Source organism: Macadamia integrifolia, chromosome 13, assembly GCF_013358625.1.
Source record: "Macadamia integrifolia cultivar HAES 741 chromosome 13, SCU_Mint_v3, whole genome shotgun sequence".
Lineage (NCBI taxonomy): Eukaryota > Viridiplantae > Streptophyta > Magnoliopsida > Proteales > Proteaceae > Macadamia > Macadamia integrifolia.
Window position 1 is genome coordinate 8,376,835 of NC_056569.1, and position 12,090 is coordinate 8,388,924.

Genomic DNA, 12,090 nt, shown 5'->3' on the forward strand with positions numbered 1-12,090 from the left:
TCTCTGAAGCAACAAATGGGATGGTTGATAGACCTAATCGAACCCCGAATGGCGACTGGTAAACCAATCAGGATGCAATTGACAATTGATAGGATGTTGATTCAAATGAAATCAAAACACAAGCCACTATTATGAACCAAGGAAGGTCCAAGAACCACTTCAATCCCTGAGACACTAATAAATTATCATGGCTGAGTTAATTGCCCCCACGCCTCCACACACACACACACACACACAAAAGGTCAATTTAACCATTTTTTTAAGGGGCTAATTGTAGTTATATAAATAATTTCAGTGACTTGGGACCAGTGGGGACTTGCAACTTAGAATATTGGCTATAGTTGATAGAGTTTGTGTCTTCCATTTTATTTTACTCCAATTGCATTATTGCAATGAAGAGCTAAAATATATAGGTTTCAAAGGCTGAGACTGTTACTAGGTATAAACCACATTTTATATAAGCAATCTGAAGAGGGAAAGGATCGTATTCTGTCTCTTCTCCTAATAAAGAGAAGTAATTTTTTCCTACTGTATATCCTGCTGTACAGACTAGAACTGTTATAGTCTGCTTGAGCTGGTGTGCTATTAATAACCATGAAGGCAGCACAGTATACAAGAACACGTACCAAACCAAGGATAACAAGCTGAGAAGATGGAGTTGCAGAGGATGACATACCAGCCAATATATAAGCCACAGCCTACAACATAACACACGGAACCCCAACGAGGCACTTGAAGGTGATCCCAAACAGTAAGGCTTGCAAAAATTTCATACACTATAGTGATTCAAGCAGAAATTTGCAACTATTGGGTGGGATTCACGTACAATCTACAACAAATATTTAGAGGAAACTGATTGATTATTGTTAAAGAGCCAAACAATAATAAAATTGATGTCCATTTGTGATGATAAATCAGAATGTGGGTAAACTTCTGTGAAGTCTCTATGATATTCTTGATTTAGCAACTGCTAACAAAATGCAGATCTGCTCCTATATGTAATTTTCATCTACAGCACGCTTAAGGATAGATTGATGAACTATCACAATGAATGCTGTTGCAGATTAGCTTAAGAAGGATGTACAATGTAGTAGTAGTAATCTAAATGTCAGATTATCTGATGTGTTATAATCAAACTCTTGAACAAGAACTATTTCAGAGTGACGCAGATCAAAGTTTAGAACTGTCCAGACAAGTAGTTCAGGATTAAAATACTATAATCAGAGAAAGGAATAGTTCATAGACTCTGAAATGAGGAGTCAAGGCAGTGCAATTCCTCAAACCCAGGAGAACTCCAATGTGGAGAGATCATCGCAGATCAGCAGCAGACTCTGGGAATAGGAGTAAAATAAGGCCCTAAACAACAAAGTTCAAGTCCTTTTCTTGTTTCTAGCTTTTAATTTATAGCTAAATTCTTAACCATTAGTATTCTGAGGACCAGTCAGTTTAAGTCAAAATTGGATTACTTGTAATTCTGGAAGTCTTTTGATGACTTACAAACATTAGGAACCCAGAAAGGCTGCAACCAATAAAATGGTGGCCAATAGTTAGGTACTTGGCTTTAGAGTAAATTTTATCATACTTAAGTTGTAAAATTGGCTGAAATTAGATAATTTTAAAGCTTGAGGTTCTCAGTAGGGTTGTGACTTAATTGTAATTAAAACAGAAGTTCTTTTTCCACTCTAAGCATGATAGCAAGATAAGAACAGCCTTTGTGATTTTTCTTCTCTTTGCTCTCTCCTATGCTGTGTCCCTTTTCTCCTGTTTCAAATCAGCAGACTTCATCAGATAAAAATACAGCAGACTTCATCAGATACTTTCAATGTCAGAACTATATCTTGTCTAAGATCTCATTTTGACAAGAATATATAATCTCTGAAATCTTAATCCACCAATCCTTCTCTAGACATTTTTGCCCAATCAATTTGGACCATCCTTGAACCATATGAAAATATAAGCAGAAGTTGTAAATATAAGTCCCCAGGAAGTTATGTAATCACATGCACGTCTCTTGGTAGTTCTGTAATTGATTCATATAACTCGTTGACATCAGCACAGAACACTACCAAGAACTCATAATATTGGAATTTACCCAATAGGTGGGCATTTGATTATAGTAGTCACAATAATGTCCAGTGAACTGATAAGAAAATCCACATGAAAGGTGAAGATTAGAAAAGAAGGGGTGGACCCTATGACTAATAAAGGATTACACCAAGCAGTAACATAGGGTGATTCAACTAATGTAATAGATTGGATAAGGAATTCTTCAAAATGGCCTTGGAGCTATGCTCACCATATCAGGCCCACCAGGCATCTAGCTTCCTAAATGAATTCCCAGTTCCAATAGAAGCCAAGAAATGCAAATGAGATGGCTGATGAGCCAGCAAAACAGGATTGTGTTTGGTCCTATGCTATATCATGGGAATGATGTCCCTCTGTGCGTGTGTTTAAGATTTCATGGGTGGTGGTTGTGTATACTTACTCTGGTTTTAACCCTTTGCTATTTCACTTTCGGAGGTTCGTACTACTATATTACTTATCTATATATGGCCTTATCCCAAAAGGAAAGTAAATCCCATAGTGCATACATTCATTCATTCATGCATCCATACATGCATATGCAAATACAAAACTAACATTTTTCACTGATTTATACACATATAGGTAACTCTATCAACTTAGCCCTTTTCATGACCATTCTACCATGTTCCCGACAACATTTGTAAGTTGGAAAGCAAACGATGATTGAGTAAACCGTGTAAGATCAAACCAAATCAGATCTACTGATTCATATCATTCATTATTGTAAATACAAACAAGTTTAGTCAAAACGACTACTAAAATTGTACAATTCTTAATTTATACAGTTTTACAATTCTGCAAATCTATGATTACAAAACATTGAAGAAGAGAAAATCTGTGATTACAAAACATTGAAGAAGAGAAAATCTGTGACTACAAAACATTGAAGAAGAAGCAAAACAGGGGGAAAGAAAAAGATCTAAGCAAACAGAACCTGTGAGCTTGATGGTGTCAAGTCGCGGAAGGCTTCTGGTGCATCTAATACTTGCCACTGGACAGAGAAGTTCCGCTTCTTCCCAGAACTGCAGCTGACGCTCAGCCCCTGGATGTGACCCACTGCAACATGAAGATTGCGACCTACAACATAGATCCTGCAGTTACTGGAGTTCACAGAGAGAGGCTTGAATATCTGCTCTGGTACAGGGGGACCTGTGACTGTATCCCAGGAATCAGTTTCCGCATCGTAAACCTTCAGCTTCATTCTCTCATGCTCAGAAACCACAAACAAGTGGCCATCAACCACCACACTGGAACCTGTCCAGCCTTCTCTTAGCCCAACAGCCATGCTCTCCCAATTGTTAGATACAGGGTCATAAACCTGACCTCTAGGAGAGAACACAAAAGGCCAGATCCAGCCTTCGGTCACTAGAAGCTTTCCATTCAGAACTGCAGCATCATAGGATGCAATGTTGGTGTGCATGTTTGATATGGGACGCCAATTCCCTTTGGCAGGGTCAAGAACCTCAGCTGAGTCAAGCTCAAAGTGATCTGAGCTGTTCCCTCCAGCAGCATAAATCAACCCATCAATCACTCCACTTGCAAAGAAAGACCTTGCAGTGAGCATCTGGTTCATCACAGTCCAACGGTTTCTGTGTATTTCATATTTTAGGACAAGATCAAGTGGGCAATCCATATCAGAGACCATGCCCCCGCAGACAAAGAGGATACCCTCATGAGGAATGGAAACACATCTAAATCCATGAGGACATACACGGTCCTTGCAAGGCATGGCTGGAATGGTATGCCAAGAGTAGCTGGTGAGGTCCAAGACCTGCCACTGGATCCTTCCTGTGCATTTGTGGAAGGCTAAGATGAAGAGCCAGGGGTCCTTGAAGCCTAGCTCCTTCCTTCGGGTGAAGAACCGCTCTTTATTACCTAACAGCAGATGCCATCGCTTGCACACAGTTCTGCAGGCCGGGTGGCTCTCAACTGGCAGGCGGAGGAGGCAGTTGAGGGCAATATCATCAGGAAGGCCAGGAATGAGAGGTACACCATCCAGTGAGAGCACCGCTTCTGATGATGCAGACAAGAAAGAAGGTGACCGGATTAAAGCCACTCTAAATTTAGGTGATAATGTAATTTGGGAATCCCCTAGCCTATGTACTGGAGATTGATGGGATGAAACTCGGACACGCTGCATCTCTCTTGAGAAAACTTCTAGACCCTTCCAGCACTCAGAGAGGCCTTCACCTAAATAACATATATGCTTTGTATCCTATGTGATTTAAAACCTGAATCTAATAGCACTGATCAGCAGATTTCATTACCCAAACCATAGTAACAGTCCAACTTCTCTATTCATCATATCCTCTCGTCCGTTTGCCTCCCTATCAGCAAAACAAGTCCTATTTTCACAAATAAAAACTCTCACCTCCACAGCTTCTTTATCCCATTACCAATGACTCAGAAACACAATGCACAAATTACATAAGACACCTATAAACACTCACAAGTCATATACATACAAATGAAAGAAAATGCATCAAATTTTTCTATGATACTCTGCTTCTAACCTTTAGGGTTGTGACACTTATATACCAGATCAAAACATTTGCAGCCCTCCTCTGTAACTATTCTTCAGAAACTTGCAAACACTGCTACAGAGAATAATTATTCCAAAATCCTCTAAACGTCCATCTTACCAACATCCACAGTTTCAGATGTCTAACAAACAGGAACAAGATAAGACCTTCTCCTCTCCACTAACCTAAAATGAATAAGAAAACAATCAGTTAAACGCCCTGCACTTCTTGTTCTCTTTCAATTGCCAATAGCAAATAAACTGGAAAAAAAAAACCCCACAAACAGCTTCTTTTCTTTTCTAGCCCAAACTCGATCAAAATTACAAACAATGAGCTCTGGCCAAAAACGAAAAAAGAAGACAAGGAAAATCCAAAAGCAGCTACTTTTTTCATCTTTTTTTCTGCTTCGAACACGGAATCAACTCCCCAGAACATCCAAAACAGAATAAGAATGGACCCAATTCACGTAAAGATTGAGAATCTCTTCTTTATACAAAGCTAGAAAGCCAAAACAGCAATACCCAGAAGCTCTATCGTCCAATAATTTTAGAATTTACAGAAAATGATAAATAAAAAAAGAGGCACTTACAAAGAAGAGCAACGACTGAAGAGAGTGCAAATCCTTGTTGTGCCAAAAATTATTCAAGCTTCAAGAACAAGTGTTGATAGGGGAAGATCTTCCACAAACTGGTCATGTCAAGATAACAGAACCCCACAGTGATTGGGGAGAGAGAAGATAATCGCTTCTTCTCCTTTTCCCTCTTTTTATAGAAACAGTCATTCTCTGGACAATCAAATTTCTGAAGCTTTTCTATGATGGATTCTGTTCAGAAGCAGAGGATGAAACCACGAGGAATCTGAGCTCACCCCGCTACAAGCAAGCCTATCGTATTAAGCTACTCCTTGGCCTGTATCACTGAGATAGTCCATATTCTTCATCATCACCTTTTAGCTATACGAAATTGTTGCTAGTTGGGGCCCACGAGTTGGATGCCTGGGATTGGCAAGAATACTGCCGTGGAGTTGTTAAGTAATAAATTTTCATGTCACACGTGTCCATTATTTTTATTAGGGTCATGAGCTCTAACTTTCATTTATTAAAATTTCTGTTTAGCACCATTGGCAGTGATGATTTCATCACCTACAAACCCAAAAAGATAATCAACTGAAAAGATTATACCAACAAACCCTCAATTAATATTATGGGAAAAATAACCAACAAACCCTCAATTAATTTTATGGGAGAAAGAACGCTACTTTCATCGCATGGTTATGCCAACATGACAACATTTGGGCTACTGGAAGTGCATACACAAGCATCCAACTAGGGGGCAAGAATACCTTTTTTGCAGTGCTTTGTGTCTAAGGCATAGTAGATAACACAATTAGGTAGCCTTCATTTTTCTTAATTTTATATTACAAACGAAATTACATGTTCCATTTGATGAATCAAGCTCAAATGGCAATGGTCATATATTTGCCATGTGGAGAGTTCAATCGGAGCTCGAAAATGTGAACAGAATTAGAGTTTAAAGTTATCTCCCATCCAATGATTGGATTGATCAAATCAACATGTGAAGCAATTCAAACAATTCAAATAAAAAAAATTAATTCAAATATATTAATATATATATATATATATATATTAATATAGAGAAACAAGCAAAAATATATAGTTCAACGGTGAATAGAGTTTTTGGTTCCTTAATCACTACCTTCCTGTCCATAGCATGGCAGGCTTTATAAAATCGTTGTTAGCCTTTATAAAAAAATTGACTTTTGTACAAAAGATTAGAATATTCCAAAAAACAGAGGTTAAGTAATCCATGGCCACCAAAACATTATCCTAGGTCTTTTATATCACTCTAGATTTTCTCAGCATCCCATCCTCCTTCCTTTGCCTTCTTTAATCTTCGGAGAAGTCCCTATGGTGTTGCGTCAGTATCTTTTCCTGTCATTAAGTAATTAAGACACAATTTTCTACTTTTATAATAGCTATTTATCCAGATATTCTACCAAAAAATTGCCCATCCAAATATATTTTTGTTTGTGTTTGTTAAAGCTGAAGATCAAGATCGTTTTGTGAGAAACGGGTAGGCAGTTTATATGAGAACAAACTGGTTGGATATCCATCACCTGGTTCTCTTGTGAAGGTAAACCATTAGTATAGGGATTGGGTTTTCCAGAAGCAAAAATTACCTGATTCCTAGGTTTCCAAGTAAAGTAGCACATGATGATAAAGATCCGAAGAACAAATCCATATTAATAAGAGGTATTTCACAAGAGTTATAAAAATACAGAATGAAGTGAGAAAAAGATGAGAATGGTACGTGCTTAGTTTTGAATCCCGAAGGACAGGTAGACCAAACACTTCTTGAGAATTCGCAAGAAATAAAGACATGCCATGTATTCTCATGGTTATTGTGGCACAAACCACAAATAGGGTCTATATCCACCCATTTTCCTATAATGTCTTTTGTAGGGATTCCTTCAAGAAAGTCTCCAAAAGAAGAGTTTAAATTTCGGGTTAATTTTGAGTTTCCAAAATTACCACCACCAATTTGAGCAAGGAGATATACATACACACATGTTTGAGCATCCCTTAAAATTAGTAATTTGATTAGTTTGGAGAAATCTAGCAGCTATTTTAGTTGACAAAGATCCCTTTCTGGAGAAGGGGCACCACCACTTATCCAAGTTATTGGAAATGGGGATTTGAATAATTTTATTAGAAAAGACCTTTCTCAATACATTGGTCCAATGGTAAAGTACAAATGTTGCGACCTAGTGGTCAACTGGTCAAAACAATCTCTTTACATTCTCGGGGTAAAGCTACATAGTTCCCCCCACCGCCCCCCCGCAAAGCCTCGTGCACTAGGTACACCCTCTATTAAAGTCCTCCAGATACCAAACCCAATACCATGATAATTACAACATTGAGATACTTGAATGAACCGTAAAAGAATACCACTGCTTCAAAATTCCAAAATATGAATGACAAATAGAAGAGAAGACTCGGCTGCCCACTGTGACAATACTATCTACCAAATTGATTTTAGGAAGTGCTAAATCTTCCTAAATTGACATGAAAATTTGCACTTCCCACTGAATCAGATCCTGAATCAAATTCTAAATCATTCACTCATGCAGTCAAAAACTTAGCCACCATTGTTTATGCCTCCTAGCACCATAATAAAAGCATAAACAACAAAATATTGTCCCACATATTGGAAGTGATTCGTTTGTGAATTTTCAGCATATAGAAAGCTCCTGAGTTGATCAATGCTTCAAAGAAGTATCGTCAGTTGCAAAACTGTAATGCTTTGCAAAATGCTACTACGCTTAATACCCATATACATGAACAAGAGATGCAGTGACCAGCACTGAAAGCTTCCTATCTACAATCTAACTTCGATACAAACCAAAAGTTTTACTGCACGTGATGAACTTTCATATCTTGACCAGTACAGTCTCTGGCCCAATGCCCAGGCCTATTGCACTTGTAACAAGTGCCTGCTGAACCAGACATTCCTCCCGCTCCAGCAGAATAATCAGATGAAGGCTTGGGGCAGTCCCTAGCCCAGTGGCCTTCCTGCCCACATTTGAAACAGGTGGAACTACTCCTTCCATTATGGTTTTTGCTGCTTGCATCATTAAAGCTACTGCAAACCTGTGAAGTACTCATTGGGAACCCAACTGCTGAAGTTTGTTCACTGCACCATTTGAAGAAACCACAAGAATTTCCCTACATGGTGAAGAAAAGATGTAAACCCCACAGGCTGGCAAATTGTCCCATGCAATGAAAAGGTAAGGACCTCTAAATGGTATCCCATTATTAGCACATCAATGACAATTATTGACCAACATTCAATAAAGGATAAAAGTAAGACAAGGGTCTGTTTTTCTCTAGCAATATAAAGAACAGCTGCATGTTTCCTACAAGCTGCTACCATATGAAATAGTCTTTTACATCACTTTGACACATGAAATAGGAGCAAGGATTGAAGTTGCTTTTGCAGTCTGACAAGGCAACATCCAAAATAGGGAAATATGGTACTCATATTATCATAATCAATGACAGTGTCCAAAACCTAACCCAATTTTTCAGGGTCAGATTAATGAGATTTCTTAACATATCTATGTGGTCATATTTCCAGATTAGTAGCATAATATAACAATAGAAACTTGGCCGCAGTCCACTGTTCAATCGTTTAACATGGTAGCCAATAATCATGAATTCAAAGGTTCAACCTTAGTTCACCCATCAAGAAATTAAAACATTAAAACAATAAAGAAGTAAACCTAAATAGACAAAGTAAAACAGAACAGGACTTTTGATACTCAAATATGTTTTATGTTTATCATAAAGAATAAATGATGGAACCTAAATAGTAAGAGAACATAAAAAGACAGAAAACTAATAACCAGAGGGGAAAAGATCATTAAAAGGAATTTGTTTTATAATTCACTATTGCTTGATGCTCTGAAGAGGATGCAATACATGCATTTTAGTGTACAAGGGAGGATGTTATGATTTTATCATTAACTGCCAACATATTTTAATGAAATGGCCATGCACATTTTAATTAAGATGTTCTGATGGTCATATCAAGAAGAGTCCAAATATCAGTGCCCAATTGACCTCTGATTATCAACACCACTAAACCCAAAAGCGAGAAGAGTCCAACTAACAGAGTAGGTTAGGATCATGTTGAAAACCATACCAGGAAAACTGGCATGCTCCTTTAATCTCTACAAGGGAGATATGAATCACAATCAAGAAATAGTAGGAAACAAACTAAGAGTTGAGTCTGCAAGCTTCATCAAGGATGCTAAGTTATTGGTTTGGCCTTCAGAAGTCCTATTAAAACTTGCTCAACCAGGAAGCAGTTCGACACAGTTGTGTTGGCACTTGTGCACCATGGACACCGTCTACACTGGTACCAGCATATGCATTTCAGAATAAACAAGGAACAAGACCATTCCAACAACCAAGCTTCCTATCTAAAACAAAAATGAAAATATTTGAAGTAGCACCCAACTATCATGGAGTCAAACTTATAAGTTAGATGCTTATCAAAAGAAAATAATAAGTTACACCATATTACTCTACAACAACAACTCAGCCTTATCCCAACTAAATGGGGTTGGCTACATGTTGATCCCAGTGCCAGATTGAACTTTTTCAGCCTGCAGTTAATGGTCCAACATCATACTGTTGATCCTCGTGCTCTGATCAATAACAGTCAGTTATATGTATTCAACATACAACTAAACTCAACTCAAAAACCCTGGTTCGGATTGCTTAGGGTGTGTATGGCAACACTTCTATTCCATATTACTGTTTCTGAGTCGGAAACAGTTTTTTGTGTTTCTGATATTATGAAGAACTTCTATACCAACAAGTGTTGTATGGTAAAACTGGAAAAATTTTATTCCACCATTACAGAAGAACAGAAACATGTATGGAATGCATATTACCAGAAGTATTTCTTCTGGTGGCGGGGGTGGTGGCCCTCTGGAATCAGCCACTTTTGGCACGGATGGAATTCAAGACATCGTACCCCCAATACAATCCCATGATGTGAGGGACTGCGTCTGAAACATGGTATCGGGTATAGAAAAGATAACAGGGAAGAAAGGAAAATAATGTAAGGAGGAAAGAATGGAGAAAATAAAAGAGGAAGAAGGACTGTACCTGAGAAGGGAAGAAACTGGAAGGAATAATGATCGGGAGAGGAGAACCCAACCTGGGAGGGAAGAGGGGACCACCAGACGACACTGTTTCATACTCTCAAAACAACCACATTCATGCAAACAAGCTTCATTCATTCCATTCAATTCTATTCTATCGGTGGATTACAAGCCAAACATAAAAATCCTTGCAAAAATAGAAACCTACTAGATTTTAGAAACTAAATTAACTAAACCAAATAGGAAACTACCAAGTTATCTTCTATGTAATCTACCCAATGGCCAACACAATAAAGTAGTATAAAAAATTTACAAATTATCCCCACCTAAATAAACAAGTAAATCACTACCACCCCCATTTGGACCAAAACTCCAGTTTAGGTTCAGTTCGCCTTGATTTGGGTCGCCAAATCCGGTCATGTCGGTCCAGCAACGATAGTCAATAGCACCACTGCATCAGGTGGCAGATAAGATGCTGGCATTTTGTCTTTTGTGTCCTGAGTTTAAAACTCTATGCATTAAAATCTATAAAAATAATGTGCAATTTATATCACCCCACATACTGGTGTTCCTACCAGCAAGTTTGAATAGTAAAGTGGTTTTATTGTTTGGAGCAGACTTCTTTTTTTTTTTTTTTTTGGTAAAGAGCAGACAATTTTTTACCAGTCAATGATTTTCAAAGGAATCTTGGTCCTCTGCATGATTAACCATCTAAGCCTGGCAATCTATGAGCTGAATAGTCCAACTACCAGGTCTGACAGTCCATGAAAATGCTGAATGGAGGAGGACCAAACATGCATCCAATCATTGCGGAATTATTAATATAGCAGGGGTCAACAATGGGCCTAAACATTTTTGCATTTGTTATGGAATCCTCAACAAGATGATCCCCTTTCCTATGTTGTTTTCTGATAAAATTGATCTGGTTTAAGAGACCACAGAGATGACAATCGCCATGTTGGCAACATGGAACAATGGAAAATAATCAAAAGGTTTCAAAGTCAAACAATCTTAGCATAATTGGAGCAATTACTCCCTCCCTAATAATGGTTGGACCATATAACAAGAATGGTCACTTTGGGTTTGTTTTTCTAGCCCTACATATACATGTATTAGCGACCCTAGCGCGTATACTGCGTACCTGATTAGCAGGACAACGGTAGAACTGCTGGCCCACATTTTTTCCTGTCCTCGCTGTTAAAATCGAGCAAGAGCCTGCACCACAAAAACACTGAAGATCTGGGTATGAAGAGTTTGATGGTTGAATCTGGGCTCCATTGTAAATGGGAGTTCCTGAGGAGTTATCACACCACTCAAAGAAACCACAGCCTCCATTTTCCTGAACCATCATTGATGAGTAAGAGACAAAGATCAATCAACACACAATTTAAGTAGAAAGAGGGGGGGGGGGACAAATTATAAAAAAGCTTCTCATTTTGAAAAAGCAACCTGTGGATTACAATGTTCATATAAAGAAACAAAGTGACCAATGAAAGAAACATAAATAACAATGAAGCACACACGATCTGTCCTTATGATGTGAAACGATATATACCAAGCACTCAGTAGACTGAAAGAAAGATATTCAGATCATAGTAGTGACAGATGCTGGTTAACTAGATTCTCCAAAACATGACGAAATTCTAACTCGAGTTCTCCATGAAAAAGAAAACAGAGATGAATAGATAAGAGTACCAAACAAGATCTATTGTCCATACGGTATCATATAACTGTCCTCTAAGTTTATTGAACTGACATGAATCACCTCCACACCTATACCCACCCCACA

At 38.1% G+C, this 12,090-nt stretch overlaps 2 protein-coding genes across 4 annotated transcripts; both read right to left on the reverse strand.

Annotated features, from left to right (window-relative positions):
• Positions 1-401: 401 nt before the first annotated feature.
• LOC122058677 (F-box/kelch-repeat protein At1g30090-like) lies at positions 402-5,481 on the reverse strand. Of its 3 annotated transcripts, none has more exons than XM_042621328.1 (3): positions 5,197-5,481; positions 3,020-4,792; positions 402-698 (listed from the first exon to the last, which is right to left on the reverse strand). In XM_042621328.1, the coding sequence occupies exons 2-3, from the start codon at positions 4,223-4,225 to the stop codon at positions 417-419; spliced, it is 1,488 nt and encodes a 495-aa protein (XP_042477262.1). In that variant the 5' UTR covers positions 4,226-4,792; positions 5,197-5,481; the 3' UTR covers positions 402-416. The 3 variants fall into 3 exon arrangements, with proteins under 3 accessions (XP_042477262.1, XP_042477263.1, XP_042477264.1); XM_042621329.1 differs by lacking the exon at positions 402-698 and adding an exon at positions 1,450-1,761 and having other exon boundaries at positions 5,197-5,478; XM_042621330.1 differs by lacking the exon at positions 402-698 and having other exon boundaries at positions 2,763-4,792; positions 5,197-5,476.
• A 2,244-nt stretch (positions 5,482-7,725) lies between these two features.
• Positions 7,726-11,640, reverse strand: LOC122058908 (cold shock domain-containing protein 3-like; the record flags this gene model as incomplete). The annotated part of the gene is given in 2 exon segments (XM_042621620.1): positions 7,726-8,352; positions 11,443-11,640. Coding segments are annotated over 2 exon segments (513 nt in total), but the record flags the coding sequence as incomplete, so codon positions are not given.
• Between the last annotated feature and the right edge of the window lie 450 nt (positions 11,641-12,090).